Genomic DNA, 16,866 nt, shown 5'->3' on the forward strand with positions numbered 1-16,866 from the left:
GAACCAACAAAGCAGGGTTTAAGTGTAGCTCCATCACTTACTAGCTGTGTGACCTTGGGCAAGTCACATAACCTTTCTAAATAGTGTTCTCATCTGTAAAATAAGGATAATGACAGCACCTACCTCTTTCGATAGCTCTGAAGATTCAGTGAAATCATTCTTGTGAAATGCTTGGCGCAGTGCCCTATAGACACTGAGAGTTCACTAAATGTCAGCTATTAATATTATTAAAACAATCGGGTATGCTGAAGGCTATCTTACGAGTAAGATATTACTCTCTGTCTGCCCTTTTAACAAATTTGGAAACAAGAGACTCAGAGACTCAGTACAGTAGAGCAAACGTGAGACCTAGCTAGGAGCCAGTTATCTGGGAATGTTCTGTAGCATGCTGGGATCCTTTCATTGTTTCATCCGGCAAGTGAAAAATCTTTCACCACCTCCCCATGCCAAAAACCAACAATAAGTAAATCTGTATTTTTTTAAAAGATGTATTTATTTATTTGAGAGAGAGCAGAGGGAAGGGCAGAAGGAGAGGGAGAGAGAGAATCTCAGGCAGACTCTACGCTGAGCGTAGAGCTCCATCCCAACAACCCTGAGATCATGACCTGAGCCAAAATCAAGAGTTGGACGCTTAACCAACTGAGCCAACCAGGCACCGCTGTGCCATTTTAAGATGCAGAGGTGACCCCTACAGCCCAGAAATGCTGACTTCCAGTCATGAGCCCAGAGCGAATGGAGCCAGGCCATGTTCACGCCCCTGCCCTGCCCACCAACACCAAGATGTTACATTTAAAATGCTGGGGGTCATCTGTAAACGTACTGCTTAGAGTGCAGTCCTGCTGAGGTCACAGCCGCTGCAGTAGCCAAGGAGATTGTGGTTGGTGCAGGGCAGCCCGTGCCCCCAGCAGTCAGACCACACATCCCGTTGAGGGGCAATCTGTACGAATTCTAAGGCCAGTCTTACTGGGCTTAAGTCCTGATGCCTCCACTTACTGGTGTGTCATCTTAAGCAAGTTGCTTAGCCATTCTTGGCTTCAGGTTCCCCATCTATAAAATGGGGATGACTATATTTTGTACAGTTGTGGTGAGGCTAAGATAATCTATCTTAAGACTGTTACATAGTGCCTGGCACATAGTCACTAATTCAATAAATGTTAGCCATTGCCAACAAGATAATAATATTATTAATAATAAATAGGAAAGTCAGAAGGAAAGCACTTCTTCCCCTCTTTCTAGACTTTCTAGACCTTTACATATCTGTTGAGGGTGTGGTGTTTCTGTTTGAAGGCTTGTGCTCTTGTTTGGATCTGAGATCAGATGCAGAGGAGGGAAAGTTCCTGTGGAGAGGCGCCCCCCCCCCAACCTTATGTGGATTCACCTTTAGTTCTTTCTTATTTCAGAAGCCAAATCTGCCTCAATGGCATTAATATTTTTGTCATGCAAATAGTTGTTTTCTCTCCCTCTGTGCTCATCATGGGAAGGTACAGAAGATGGGAGTCCAGTTCTGTGCAGTCCGGTCTTTTTTTTTTTTTTTTTTTTAAGATTTTCTTTATTCATTTGACACAGAGAGAGAGCATGCACAAGCAGGGGGAGCGGCAGGCAGCGGGGGAAGCAGGCTCCCTGCTGAGCAAGGAGCCCGATGTGGGACTCGATCCCAGGACCCTGAGATCATGCCCTGAGCCAAAGGCAGATGCTTAACCTACTAAGCCACCCCGGCGCCCCATGTTCAGTCCAGTTTTGTGCTGGTAGCTCCTCTGTGCCGGGTACCTCACCGGGTACCTGAATGAATAAGGCTGTGTCCCCAGCCCAAACTTGTGCAGAGTTGACCTCTGAGAAGTTTTACTTCCTAAGGCCCGAAAAGGCATACCTGTGTGTCTCTTCTGCTCCCCAGGCTCCATCCTGGCCCACATCCAGAAGCAGAAGCACTTCAATGAGCGAGAAGCCAGCCGAGTGGTGCGGGATGTGGCCGCTGCCCTTGACTTTCTGCACACCAAAGGTGAATCAAGCCTTTTTGCCTCAGTGATTGGGTTGGATTGGCCAGCCTCTGGGGACTGAGGGAGAGGGGCAGGCCAGGCAGAGAGCTAGGCCGGGAGCTGGTGTAGCTCACAGCCCCACCCGTGAGGGTGAGGGAGCGAGCCAGGATGGCGCTAGACTTCCAGTGTGGATGGTGGGTGCATGTGGCGCTAGTAAGAAGGGTAGAGACATAGGAGAAAAAGCAGGGAGGAGAAAAGTAAATTTCATGACGAGTAAGATGTATGAGTGTGTGGTTATGAATGATCTCCTTTTCCTGTCCTAGAAGGATGCAAGCCGTCATCATAATACTATTCTAGTGTAAATATTTGGGTGTTGCTTTTTCTAGTTTGTTTTTTTTAACTCAGGACTCTGTGATCAAGACCTGAGTTGAGGTCAAGAGTCAGATATTTAACCGACTGAGCCACCTAGGCACCTCCTTTCTAGTCTTTTAAAATATGTCACCGGTATCTCTCTTTTCAAGATCAGCATGTTAGTGTGTATCTAGTTTTATATCTTGTTTCACGATAAATGGAAAATGCATTTTTCTACTAACATGGTTAAGTTTGAGGTCTCTTGAACAACATGATGGTAAATTGCAGGTTGCTGTTGTCCGAATTACAGTTCAGTTTACGGTCCCTTTATCTAGGAGTGATTGTTTAAGAACTTTTATAGTGAATTAAATCTTTTTACAAATTGTTTTTGTATTTCCATAAATATGTCTGACAATTGATTTTTAAAACGTGCCTAACAGCAGTGCCGTGGAAAAACAAATTCCAGCATTACCTTTTTACCAGCTATGTGCTCTCTCGGTAATGAGGTCTACCCGAGAGTTATGGTGAGAAGACAGATAATTACGTCATCAACAGTAGCTAACGCTGCTCTGGTTAGCGTGCGGCACTGTTCTCTCTCGCTTACGGAACCTTGTGGGTCTGTGTATGAATCGTGTATGTATAACACAGTTGGGGCACAGTGACCAGCACATAGTAGTTCTGCAGGAGTGTTCCTTCCTCTGCCCTGACCCCCCCCAGCAGACAGAAAGCATTTTTATTCCTAATATTAATTCCCTTAAAATAAAGCCTTCTGTCTGGTGAGGGATGGGGGTGGATTGAATAACTGGTGACTTAGCTCTGCTCCCTTCCCCATTGTGGATATCGGCTGGCCACATAGGTTGTGAGCACCCAAGACCACTTGTAGGCGTGCTGGGCACGCATCCACCTTATGCCAGCAGCGCAGTGCAGACTGGGGGGCACGTGTGCAGGGTGTTCAGCCTCCCTGGCCCTACCTCGTTTCCTCCCGTGGCTGAAGGGAGATCTCCGCGCTGACAGTGGCCATGTGGGGCGCCTGACTTGCACACGGGACGAAAGTTCCTAGGAGGGGTGTCTGTACTTTCCCCAGCATGATGAATAGCACTACTTCTGTTTCTGAAAGCCGGGATGCATGCGGGTAACACCTGCTTGACAGAGATTTACAGCTGTTCCCCAAGCTGCCTCTGCAGGTTGCAAAACTGGGTCATGCTTTTTGCAAGACCCATACCTTAGAGAAGGGCAGAGGCAGTTTTGTTATTTATTTATTTATTTATTTATTTATTTATTTATTTATTTAGTAGAAGAAGGCACTAAAGGAAACAGAGCTGGTTGTGTTAGGAGTTCTGAAGGGCTTGCTAACATCTAGCCGACCAGCTGCCCGTGTGACTTGAAGTTGGGATGAAAAACAATTTCTAGCTGAACTTGGCTGTTTTCTAAATAACTTCACACTGGGAAGATGGATTGGGCAGGAATGGGCCAGCCCGGAAACAAGCACCACACTTTTAAATACTGGACACGCTGCAGCTTAACCTCTGGGAAATGAAGCAGAGTAGCTCGATGGCCGGTGCTCTCACAGAGGCAGGCCCATTATTCCGGCATGGCACTCAGTTCTCAGGCTGGGGGACGACTGGGCCATCGGCACCTATTTGGAGAGCAAGGCTACATGTGTGGCTCATGATCCTTCCGTGGGAGCACTTGCTGTAATGGAAAATATCTTTCACTTTTAGTGCAGCAAGCTGTAGCCCGACTCAATTTGTACAGCCTGGACTGAGTTGCTCTGGGTTCTCATTCAATTAGGTGACTGATGAAGTTACTTAGCCTGCTGGAGCTCAGGTTTTCCCTCCCTGGTGAAGTGCCTCGGGTGGGCTGGGCCTCGGCCTGGTAGTGGGGAATCGGAGGGCGGCCTGAGAAGTTGGTCATTGAGGGAGTTTAAGGAAAGCAGATTCTGCTTTTCCCTATGACTCCATGAATCCTCTGCTACTTTCCAGTACTTCTGAGCACTAGCTATTTGGCTCTTGCTCGAACCTTCCAGCCCTTCTGTCTCTGCATTGTGCATTCTGCAGGAGGAAAAAGGGATGGAGTTTCTGTGTCCACCATGCCCTATGAGTTGGTTCTCTGTCTCTGTCTTTGGTCAGAAGGTGGTTTTCCCCCAGGTGCCTTCTTGGCCAGGTCAGCAGCTTTTAACCCCTCATGGAGTCGGCTGCTGTCTGCAGTCTCCTTCAAGAGGTCTGGGCAAAATGCAGGGGAGGGAGGTGTCTCTTAAGAACAGCACCCTCGAGCCAAGGCAGTCCTTGCTGTCCTCCGGACAGGACTGTCTTGGACCTGCGGGGCAGGAGAGAAGGGGATCGGACAAGCTGTGGAAGATTTGTTAACTAACACGTGGTCCTCTGAACACGCAGGGAATCCCACGTAGGGAATCATTTTTTTTAAGTCAGCCACACAAGGAGAAGTGAGGTAGAGCAGCTTCCGCCCCCTGAGAGGCTCTTAAACAGGCACTGATTACTTCTGCATTGCGGTTCCAAGCATGGCCATGTGCGGAGCTCTTCACTCCGCTTCATACTAGGCTTCTTATTCTTGGTTGTCACTGCAGGGCTGAGAGGTAAGCTAGCTGGGATTCATTTAGACCCTCCTTATCCCTGCCCGGCTTCTAAAGCTTCGGCTTCCAAAGAACTTGCAGAATCAACTGTGCCTTTGGTTCATCTCTGGTTACTTCTGCCGTCTGCAGCTCGTTGACTTTTTAATGTACCATAATTGGGAATTAATCTGCGAACAACAGCATTTGGAAAAAATTGTGTGTGGAATGTTTGATAATTATGTGCATATGTTAACCATTTCTTTGCTCTTTGTCATTTCAGGCATCGCTCATCGTGACCTGAAGCCGGAAAATATATTGTGTGAGTCTCCAGAAAAGGTACTTCGGGCTGACTTGTTGGGGGTCACAGTTTACACTGATGTGGGGAAGCCGCCTCTTCTTTCAGCTAGGCGTTAGCAGTTCTCTGGGCCGCAGGTACCAACCGCGCTAGTTATCATGGACACGTGAGAATGTTAGACCGAATGTGTAGTGTTTCTGCATTCCAAGTTGGGTTAATCCCTGGCTCTTTTTTGCTTTTTATCAACAGTGTGATTGGCTTACACCTGAGAGTTTATAAAATACATGTGACCTGCACGAAATGTATGTTTTCTAGCCCGGTGCACTTGTCTTTAGAACAGTTGGTGTGAGTCATAAACAACAACTCAATCTTCTGTGAAGCAAATCTTTGCCTAAAAAGGATGTTTATGCTATGGTAAAAGTGCCAGCGAGTGCCCACCACTTGAAGTCATAATTAGGAAGCAATTTCCTGAAAAGGGTTTCTGTTTCCATTTTTATTTCCAAAGGTGCCCGTTAAAAAGCAAACATGGATATTGGGTGTTAAACAGATGCAACCTATTTTAAACTTTACCTTACCCTACTACTAAATGGAAGCGTCAGTACTTCCATAAGCATGTAAGAATTTGACAAATTCTGTGTTTGTTTGGAGGGATTGAGCAAAACCCTGGTGGTTTTGCTGGCGCACATTCAAGGCTCTGTGTGTATGCATATGGGTGCGTATGTATGAACACACATTGTTGGTCTGAATTAAGGGACAGCCCACACATAGAAACGGCTGTGAGTGAGTGTGAGTGTAAGCTGCTCCTTACAGCTCTTTTGTGGGGAGTAGTAATCCATTAGCTCAAATAAGATCTTGTGACTTCCTGCAGTGGCTCTGGCGTAAGACTTTATAATTTGTCACCATTATCATTATGATTATTAATAATTATAGTTCACATTTTTTGAGTGCTTACATTGTGCCAGGCACTTACACTTATTTTATGAAGTATTTATAAAATCTTATGAGGTAGGTACTATTACTATTCTCATTGTATGGATGACGAAACCGAAGCCCAGGTCGATTAAGAAGCCTGCCCCAAATCACTCAGCTGGTAAGTAGTACAGATTAAAGCTAACATAGTCTGACCCCAGAACTCCACAGACGCTCCGATCTGCTCTCTTGCCTCAGGATCACAATACGCTTTCATGGCTTTTGTCCTTTCATTTGATCTTAATGGCTCAGGATTATTGCCCTTTTTCTATGGTTGAAAAACTAAAACTAAGAGCAACCAAGCATCAAAAGACATTATCCAGAAAATGAAAAGATAAGCCACAGAATGGGAGAAAATATTTGCAAAGCATATATCTGCTAAGGGTTTAATATCCAAAATATAAAGAACTTCTAAAACCCAACATCAAAAAGACAACCCAATTTTAAAAATGGGCAAAGAACTTGAATAGACATTTCCCCCAAAAAAGTATACAGATGGCCAATAGCGTATGAAAAGATGCTCAGCATCCTTGGTCATTAGGGAAATGTTGATCAAAACCACCATTAGGGGCGCCTGGGTGGCTCAGTTGGTTAAGCATCTGCCTTTGGCTCTGGTCATGATCCCAGGGTCCTGGGATCAAGCCCCACATCAGGCTCCCTGCTCAGCAGGGAGTCTGCTTCTCCCTCTCCCTCTGCCCTCCCTCTGCTTATGCTCTCTCTCTTTCAAATAAATAAATAAAATCTTATAAACAACAACAACATTAGACACAACCTCACAGCTGCTAGGATGGTTAGAATTTTAAAAAGAGGAAAAAAACAGAGAAGAGCAAATGCTGATGAGGCTGTGGAGAAATTGGAACCTGCCGCCGGTGGGAACGGGAAATGGTGTGGCCGCAGTGGAGAGCAGTGTGGCAGTTCCTTGCCAAGCTAAACGGGATTACCGTACCCCTCAGCAGTTCCACACCTATGTATATACCCAAAAGAATTGAATACAGAGGCTTGAACTTGAACATCAGTGTTCACTGGAGCCTTATTCACAACATCCAAAGCTGGAAACAACCCGAGTGTCCGTCCACAGGTAAACGGATAAGCAAAATGTGGTCCCTCCATACAACGGAATATTGTTCAGCCACACAACAGTTGAAGTTCTGATCCACATTACACCATGGACGAACCTTGAAAACAGTATGCTAAGTGAAATAAGCCAGGCACAAAAAGACAGATAGTGTGTGATTCCACTTAATGAAACATCCGAAATAGCCAAATTCATACAGACAGAAAGTAAATGAGGTTACTGGGGAGAGGGGAGATTGGGGGGTTTCTACCTGATGGTTTCCGTTTGGGATGATGGGAAAGTATTGGGAACAGATACTGGGGATGGTCGTACAACAGTGTGGACGTAATTAGTGCCACTGGAGTACACATTCAAAGATAGCTAAAGTGGGTTATTTTGTGTTATATATGTTTTATCACCAAAAAAAAGAGAAGCTAAGTGAAAAAGAAGGGTGTAAGAGAGGAAGGAAGGGGAGAGGATAGAAAGAAAGGGAGGAAGGGAAATTGAGAGATGGTCGGCTTCCCCAGCAGGTCAGTGGCTGAGCCAGGACTCCCACCACCAGCATTTCCGAGGGGCTTACTGTGCTGCTTCCACCACGCAGGCCGTTCTCCCGCGTCCGTGCCAAGTGCCCTCCTGGTTGGCTCCAGAGATGACTCACGCTGTCTGTGGTTTCAGGGGCAACACCCAGTTTGGGTGACCAGCCCTCCCAGTTTGCTTGGGCCTGAGGGGTTTCCCGGGATACACAACTTTCAGTGCTGCAACCAACAAAGTCCCAAGCAAGCAAAGAGGAGTTGGTCACCCCAAGCCACCTGAGGTCGTGCCCTCCACTGAATGGGCCACAAGGAGTCTTTCAGGAATACATACTTCTCTGATTCTGCAGCCTACGCCATCCTTTGTCATTTGTGGGCAAGAGTTCCACAGGTTTGCTCCTCATTTTACTAAGCGCACAGCAGTCTGACACCACGTAGCACACACGTTTTCTCTTAGGAAGTGAGGAAAGAGTGTGGGGCAGGGGACACCTTAGGATGGATCCTCAGGTGATTTCTGATTCACCCAAGGAGAGTAAACACGACGTGACAGATAAAGCTGGGCTTTGGCACGGCAGCCAAAGAGGGAGAGAGAGTGTGCAAGAGCCAGCGAGTGAGAGGGGAGGGAGTGAGGGAGGCTGAGTGACTGTGTTACAGTCCCATTGGTCTCCGCGTGCCCTTGGGTTTCTTATATTTGTAACCCTTGCCTTTTGCTTTCCCTTTCAGGTGTCTCCAGTGAAAATCTGTGACTTTGACTTGGGCAGTGGGGTGAAATTGAACAACTCCTGCACCCCCATAACCACACCAGAGCTGACCACTCCAGTATGTATGGCTGGGCACCCTGTACCACTTCCTTCAGGGCTCCTGCACCCTTGGGGTACCCCCAGCCCAAAGCTGGAGTCCAGAACAGAGGGCTGAGGAAGGAAAGCCGAGTGTCCCTGCCTGAGTTGTCACGTGGCCGCTGTTTTGTGAGCCACCCCACCCTGTCCGTGCTTCGTTGCTCATGAAGCTGAAGGGAGAGCTGTCTGTTTGGGGCAGGTCCTCGGCCAGCGAGGAGACAAATTGTATCTGTGGGAACAGGCTGAGAACTCCTTACCCAGGCAAAGACAGACACTATCCCAGGCCAGCCCTTTGCCCCTGAGCCCACGATAGCTCGGAGTCCCACTCTCCCTGGCGGCGTCTCAGCCCCTGCCCCTGGGATGGAGGGTGGGGAGTGTGGGCCGTCTGTGGCCAGAACTGAGCGGCCCCAGCTCTCCGCATGTAGGCTCGCTTGCCTGAGTTATCCTGTTGCTTCCTTCACTTCACATTTCATGCCCAGATGTGCGGCTGGGAGCTGTTCTTCCTAAGACATCTCTTGTCCATACTCCATGTACTGTAATTGTGATGAGTCTGTTGAGATTTGCATGCTTCATAAGTGAATTTTCCTAATAACCTTTTTTAAGACATGCATTTCAATATGCTTATGTCTTATTCTAATTGACATTATTAGAAATGTTTCTGTATTAGCTTTTACTACACTGAGCTACCTTGTTCTCAAAGTCATTAGCTCTAATTGCCAATAACACGGAAAATGTCCTTTCTCCACTTCCTGTCTTCCCATCTAATTAGTTATGTGTGTTGGGGGCCAGGGAGGGCTCTCTTGGCAAGCCTGCAATAAGGAAGAGGGAAGCAAAAAGAATTTGTTTTATTTTTATCAGCATTTTCTATGCAAGGATGGAAGGAAAGGATCCTGAATTCTTGTACTGGGTTTACCACTGATGTGCTTGAACCAAATCCCTGCCCCATCCTCATCCTTGGTTTTCCCATTTATAAATGGGAGAAGCGGGGAGATTGGATTTGTATTGAGCTCTCCCAGCTTTGATGGACTCTTAATTCTAAATTCTTATACCTCCTCGGTCTAAGCTGGCAGAGAAGCTTGGCAGGACTTCACTTTAAGAGCTCCTTGTTTTACAGGGGCAGCTGGGTGGCTCAGTAAGCCTCTGCCTACTGGAGAGGGACCTGGAAAGCTAGGAAGGTGACCTGGACTTGGTTCGTGGGGAATGCTAGGACTCCATGACAGATGCTCAGTTAGCCCAGCTTTCTGAAGTGCCGTGGTGGTATCAGGCGAGCCCTCTGGCCAGCTTTCCTGGCAGCTCCTTGCTCCGCGGCCCCATCCTCCTGCTCAAGTGCCATTCCATTCTGCTCTTCACCATCTCCCCTCCCTGTGACAGCCTCTCCCTTCTCTGCCGTTTCCCCTCCCAACCCTGGTCCCCACAGTGTGGCTCTGCAGAGTACATGGCCCCAGAGGTGGTGGAGGTCTTCAGGGACGAGGCCACCTTTTACGACAAGCGCTGTGACCTGTGGAGCCTGGGCGTGGTCCTCTACATCATGCTGAGCGGCTACCCGCCCTTCGTAGGTCACTGTGGGACCGACTGTGGCTGGGACCGCGGAGAGGTCTGCAGGGTGTGCCAGGTGAGCACAGCTGGGGGACCCGCTGCATGGGGCCAGCCGGGGGTCAGCGTGCGTGCGGGATGCCCAACAGGATTGGGCCGGCAGGGGGTGGGGGGTTCTGCTCCGGAAGGGGGTCTCTAGAGCCTTCTGTCCCAGGGCCAACGACAGGGGGTGAGAGAGACAGGCTTAGCTGGGAGTTCAGGGGAGAGTTGTTCGAGCGGAGCATACCTGAGCTGAGCCTTCAAACACGAGCCTCGCCCAAGAAATAGAAGCAAGAGCGGCAGCACCAGCCAAGACACGGAGGTGTGAAAGACAGCTGCATGGGTACAAGGAAGAAGGGTAGAAGAGTAAGGTGGGGGGGGGGAGTTGAAACCTGACAGGTTGCCCACAAATGGGCCCCATATGAAGGGCCAAGGAATTTGGGCTGCGTTCCCTAGTTGGCATTCCCCGGGTGTCACCCACCCAGCCCTCCAAGTAACCTAGCCATCCCTTTCTGACAGGGGCATTCTGTGTGGTCCGATGACTTAGCGGGGAGTGGGGAGCCGGGGAGGGCCCTGGCCTGTGGCATCCCCAAGCCACGAGCTGCAGCTTCAGCTGAGGCCGATGGGACCCAGGGTGACCAAATCAATGGCAGGCACATTCTGCTTATTCCCTGGTAGTGTGGCCTCAGGAGGAATCTTCTTTACCTAGAACAAGCTGTTCGAGAGCATCCAGGAAGGCAAGTACGAGTTTCCTGACAAGGACTGGGCACACATCTCCAGCGAGGCCAAAGACCTCATCTCCAAGCTCCTGGTTCGAGATGCAAAGCAGAGACTGAGTGCTGCCCAAGTTCTGCAGCACCCGTGGGTGCAGGGGGTGAGTAACCCGGGGCAGTCCCCGTCCTTAGGCCTGTAGCGTGGCCGTGAGGAAGCTTTTAGAGTAGCAAGTACTAGACAGCAGCGCAGGCGGCTGACCTCAGCTGGAGGGAGACCATCTTCAGTCCCTGCACGTGCAGAGTGAACTGGCCACTGACGTAGCCCCAGAAGGAGCCCCTTACTGGTCAGAGACTTGGCTGTAACCTTGGCCTCAGACTAGGCGCTCTCTGACCCTTGCCCCTCAGGAATGAACAGAGGCCTCTGGGTTTTGGCACATGCACCCTACCATTGGCAGAGCCACACAGTCTCAGAAGCAGCCTGGTATTGGCATCTGGGGCCGGTGGCACCCTCCCCTTATACAGACATGTCATGAGCTGAGAACGCCCAGAAGCAGGGCCTTGCTTCCCTGCTTACGGTGAGGATATATTTGGGGCACAAAAGTTCTCCTCGTGGTCCTGGGGTGCAGCTTGCCTAAAAGGCAAATGGTGGTATTTTCCCCAAACAAAGGATCCAAGTCTTTACCAGAAAACATTTTTAACCATGCTCCTCAGATAGGCATGGTACCTGACTTCTCCCCTCCAAGGGGTCTGCCAGACCTCCTGTGATTTACTGTGTCATTGGTCTGCCAGGCCCTAGCCAGCGTCAGTGGCCCTCCCAGGGGAAGGAAGCAAACATTACCAGCCCCATGTTACAGGGGGACCCAACCTAAGAATCTCTGAGTGGCTGATTCCTAGCCACCCAAGAGTTGCTGACTTTACTGAGCACCTACCCATGTCAGACTCTCGCGATACTGGGATGAATAAGACCCAATCCCTGTCTTACTCTAGTGGGGAGAGGGAGACAAGGGAATAAATTATGGGATAGTGTGTAACAGACGTTTATCAAAAGTGCTAGGGGCACAAAAGGACGAGATTCCACCTCTGCTTGCACAGGGGTAGGGAGGGGGCAGGGGTGGGAGAATGAATGCTTCTCAGGGGACGTGACCCTCGTGACCCTCGAGCTGGGTCTTGGAGGATTAAGAAGACTGCCAGGGAAAGGGAGTGAGTCTCTATGCAGAGTCAGGGGGGTTCAAGCTGTCCTTTCTTGCTCTCTCCTTGTGAAGTCTGACCCTGCAGGCAAGCTTGGCCAAGTGTCTGTGCTGGGCCAGGAGTCTCTAGTAATCTACCCACTCGGCACGGGTGTGGGTCGGGCAGCTCTTGAAGGAGGGAGCAGTGCTTACCCCCACGTCTATCCTTCCCATTCTAGCAAGCTCCAGAAAGGGGACTCCCCACGCCGCAAGTCCTCCAGAGGTAAATGCTCCAACCACATCTGATGCCCTTCTCTCTTTGGCTTTGACTTTCCCTCAAACTCTCAGCCACGTTGGGGTGGAGGGGGGGACAAGGAGCCTAGTCTCCTGAAGGGGCTCCCCAGCCTGCCTTCTCCATGGGGCTCCTCCCCACTTCCCCTCTTCTCTGCTGCCACCTGACGGCCTCCCCTGCCCTCCAGCTCCTTTAAGGCCCCTCAGGTGCCGTTTGCAGGAGAAAAACTGTTTCCATATCTGCTTGCATCGAACTAGAAATCACCATTTATAGCCCAAAGACCTTACCTGTAGGTTTTTCACCCCAGCGTTCGCTCCTGCTGCTGCGGGTTGGTGCCAGTAGCAGGAGGGGGCGCTGTGAGGCAGTAGGACCAGTTGTCCGGCCAGACACAGTAATAGTAATGGCTGCTCTATGGTAAATACATACCGCACGCCAGGTTTGGTGCTAAGGGCTTTACAGAGATTCTATTAATAATCTTTATGATACATTTAAAAGAGAGGTGTTCCTATTACCCCATTTTATGGATGAGAAAACCGAGAATAGAGAGATTGAGGTTACTCATTCAAGGCCACACAGTTGCCATGGGGAGTTGGACTTTGAACCTGTATCTGTTTGACTAGTGCCTTTTACACTAGACCATGTTCCTAGTGAGCACTGCCTTATTCCCAAAGGACCAGGGCTTGCACACTGTGGGAACCCCCAGGGAGCAACCTCATGACCAGGTGCTGGGAGTTACCCAGGGAAGTCTTACATCACTGTAGTCGCCACTGGGGTGACCTGCTGCCCGGGGTGGGCATGTCTGATTCTCTAGAGCCCCGTCCAGGTGCCTTGAGGCCCCAAACCTCTGGTCCACTCTAGAAGACCCACAATGCCTGTTGTATGCTAGCCCTGGGCTGAGCCCTGGAGACTCAGACACAAAGGCACAGCCTCTGCTCTTGAAGCTCCCCTCCCTGATGGGGGAGGGGGATACATGGGTGCGTGCTTCATGTGCCAGGCCCTTCTTTGGGGACCGCTGGATGCAGAGCATGGGAGTGTGAAGGGGGTTCTCTGAATAGAAAGGGGCATGTGTCCCAACTCCTAAATCTAAGGACCGTAGTTGAGGCTCAAAGGCATTCCAGCCTCAGTGAAATCAGATTCCAAACCTGGGCAAGACCGACTTCCGAGGGGGAGCAGCCCAGAAAAAGCATCCAGGGGTCCGGGAGCGGGCCAGCCAGAGCGCTGAGCCCCGCTTCCCTCTGCTCTGTGCTGCCCGCCCCTGTAGAAATAGCAGCACGATGGACCTGACACTCTTCGCGGCTGAGGCCATCGCCCTTAACCGCCAGCTTTCTCAGCGCGAGGAAGACGAGCTGGCAGAGGAGTCCGAGTCCCTGGTCGAGGGCCTCTGCTCTGTGAGGCTTTCCCCCCCCTGCAAGTCACGCCTGGCTCGCCGGAGGGCCCTGGCCCAGGCAGGCCGCAGCAGCGACCCGGAACCGTGCCCGACTCCCGCCGCACTCTGACCTGCTCCAGCCCAGCCTCACGGACCTCGGCTTGCCCGGGTGCGGCCAAGTGTGCAAGGCAGGCGGAGGAAGCTGCTCAATGTCTCCATCCCGGCGAGGGCCCGTGGCTCCATCCCCGCGAGGGCCCGGAGGTTCCCACCCAACCCCCATCTCCCCAGAGTCCTCAAGGAAAAAGCTCCTTCCAAAGGGGTTGTCTTTGAAAAGGAAAGCAATCAGTTGTCACTTTGCATAATCGCCTGCGGCAGGGACATCTCTCTGCTGGGCTCCTGCCCACCTGCTCACCCGCCTGCAGATCCAGGATCCAGCCGGCTCTCCTGGTGGCGGGCGGCGGGCGGCTGGGGCTGCAGCCTTCGGGGAGCCAGCCTTGAGAAGCGGCAGTTGACAGAGGCTCGTTCCTCTTTCAGCACTGCCCACCCCCCACCCCCTCTGGTCCTTCCTCTGTCCTCCGGACGTCCTCCCCTTGGCTGAGAAAAGCCATCCCCTCAATTCAGGAAAGGGCAGGGAGCCTTCCAAGTTCAGGAGGCCAGATCAGTCTTCCAGTCTATGGCGCGGGAGGAGCACGTAATCTTTCTTTGCCGGGACCAAAATGTGTCCCTCATTTATCATTCTCCTCCTTGTTTGGAATTGCTGCTGAAGTCCGTATTATTTCGTTTAAAAAAATGTTTGTTTGTTTTTTTTAACCATGCACTTCCAGCAAAGATGGGACTTTAAACTCCCACTGCAAGCCGGTGGATTTTCCAGAGCATGTCACGGCTGCTCTTCCTTGAATGTCCACGCATGTGAAAGGTTTTATTCAGCTGTTTCCTATTATTCTAACTGGTTTTAAGCTGTTAAGATGACCAGTGACTTAGAGGCTGTGTCTGCTGGACGGCAGCACCAGTCCAGGGCCGTTAGAAGGGGCTCCGTGCCTGATGTGGCCGCAGATCGCAGATCGCAGGCAGCCCTGGTCCAAGCCATGGGCCGCCGGCTGCCAGAGAGCCTGCAGGCGCATCTGGCCTCCGAGAAGCTGGGGTGTCGAGCTGCCTAAAGAAAATGGGCCTGTACGAGTCACACAGACACACAACACGACAATGCTATTATACAGTGTGCTTGTTTTAATAAAACTGTTTTAAATTCTAGCTGTGGCCTTTCTGGTGGTCCTTTCTTCCCCTGTAAACCTGAGAGGGAGAGAGGCCTTCTGGAGAGGGGCCGAGTCCAGCCCAGTGGGGAGAAGGTGCCCCTAATTGGGACCTCTAAATCTAGCCCCTCATCGGATTCACAAAACAAGGTGAAGGAGAGATCACTGCTTTTCTTTTTTAGGTGAGGAAATGAAGTTTGTCAACATTTGTCAGTCTCCTGTTCTGTGCCAGGACCCAGAGATGAGTAAGAAACAGCTCTGTCCTGTAGGGTCTCCCCGGCAGGTGGAAGAGGAGGCATCAGCCACCATCACACAAACCGGCTTCGAAAAATGCCGTCGTAAGTGTGCCCTGTGGCCAGGCCAGCCACGCGCGCGGGCAGGAGAAAAGGTCCTCTCTGTCTGGGGCAGCCCTAAGCCTTTCTTGAGGATCTGTTGTGTGCCCAGGACTTGCCAGAGTTAGAACAAAGGAAAATGATGCCTCATACCCGTGGTTCTCGTGTTGCTCGTGCAAAAGGCTTTCGTGTGCTTTGTCCCGTGTCACCCTCAGAGCCACACTGGGGAGGGCTGGGCCGGGAAGGGGCTTTAGAAGTTCCCATCGAGGAGCAGGAGGGAGGTCTGAGGGCCAGGGCAGCGGACAAGGTGCTGCCAGCAGCTTCTCTCCCTGGAGAGAGGGGAGGTTGGGTCAGGGGCTCCTTACTCTAGGGGCCGTCCTGCAGCATCGATGCCTCCGTGTGGACGCTGACATCCTTTCTGCTGACAGTCTTCCCTTTGCAGCAACTGTCACCACCCTCACATCCCCTCTTCTCCCCGGACAGGGATGGGCTGGAAAAACACACCTACAGAATCTGAGCCTTTTGGCCCAAAGTCTCCCAGTCCCTGGGCACTCGGAACCAGGGTATGAGCTCTGTCTCGACTCCAGCCCCAGCCCGATCCGTCCTTCGGGTTGGCCAGCTGAGAGGCGACTTCCAGAGGCTTCCTGGACCAAGCTCCCCCCGACCCTGTTCTGTGTCCAGCTCCAGCTGGCTCTCAGGCCTCCGTGCCTTTGCTCAGGCGGCGGCCTCTACCAGCCTGCCTCCCCACCCTGGTCCACCCATCATCCTTCACAGCTCTGCCTCAATGCTGCGGTTTTGATAGCGTTGTCATGAGCTAAGCAAGCAACAGCTGCTGGCGGAGAGCTGTCCCGGCATTATCTCATTTAATTTTCATAGCCTTCCTGTGAGGTGAGGTACCATTATGTCACCCCACTTAGAAGAACTGAGCAGAGAAAGGAGAGAAAGACCCTGATGTACAGGTAGGAAGACAGCACTGGGATTCCTCCCGGAGACACTTGCGACCCACTGGCTTCAAATGCCAGCCCTGACGCTTAACTAGCTTTGAGCCCTGGGCAAGTTAGTCTCAGGGCAGCGGTTTATGGATTAATAAATGCAGAGTGTTCAGAGCAGTTCCGGGCACACATGGCCGGTGTGCAATCAAGGGTTGGCTACGGCTGCGATGGTCCTTCTAGTCGCTGTCTCCTCAGCACAGGGCACAATCCCTCTACTCGGTGCCAGTGACGGAGATGAGTTTTCCCCCCTTTCCTTGGCTTGTGTGGGTGGAGATGGATCTGGGCTTTCCAGATGGGCCTGGCCTCTGGTCCTTTGTGGGGTTCTCCTGCTGACAGGTTGCTCTGCCCCTCTGGGCTGGGGTCCCTGGCCCCAAGGGACAGCTGTAGTGCCAGGGGCAGAGTCTGCGTTTGGGGATCAGGGGTCCTGGGTTCTAGTCCTTCTGCCACTCTTCACTGGGTGACCTTGGGAAGTCCCCTGCCCTTTTTGAGGCCCAGACCACGTGCCTGGCTCTACTAGGCAGGGGGAGGTATGGCAGACACACGGAGGGAAGCTCTGGGGCCTGGAACTGTGGCGGCCTGTCCCCCTGGCTCTAGGGCTCAGGTGTGGAC

General features: G+C 51.3%; 1 protein-coding gene across 6 annotated transcripts in view; it reads left to right on the plus strand.

The window, feature by feature from the left end:
- MKNK1 (MAPK interacting serine/threonine kinase 1) overlaps positions 1-16,866 on the plus strand; it is a 45,574-nt gene that overhangs the window by 27,404 nt on the left and 1,304 nt on the right. For 5 of the 6 annotated variants that reach the window (XM_057310672.1, XM_057310674.1, XM_026498175.4 and 2 more), the window contains 7 exons: positions 1,892-1,996; positions 5,174-5,229; positions 8,465-8,560; positions 9,995-10,189; positions 10,859-11,023; positions 12,268-12,311; positions 13,582-14,934. In XM_057310672.1, the coding sequence (XP_057166655.1) occupies positions 1,892-1,996; positions 5,174-5,229; positions 8,465-8,560; positions 9,995-10,189; positions 10,859-11,023; positions 12,268-12,311; positions 13,582-13,816 (896 nt within the window). In that variant the 3' untranslated portion in view covers positions 13,817-14,934. Of the gene's footprint in view, positions 1-1,891; positions 1,997-5,173; positions 5,230-8,464; positions 8,561-9,994; positions 10,190-10,858; positions 11,024-12,267; positions 12,312-13,581; positions 14,935-15,115; positions 15,272-16,866 lie in introns of those variants that run through there. The other variant, XR_008958843.1, reaches the window with a different exon arrangement.

The sequence above is a fragment of the Ursus arctos genome, unplaced genomic scaffold, assembly GCF_023065955.2.
Source record: "Ursus arctos isolate Adak ecotype North America unplaced genomic scaffold, UrsArc2.0 scaffold_12, whole genome shotgun sequence".
Taxonomy (NCBI): domain Eukaryota; kingdom Metazoa; phylum Chordata; class Mammalia; order Carnivora; family Ursidae; genus Ursus; species Ursus arctos.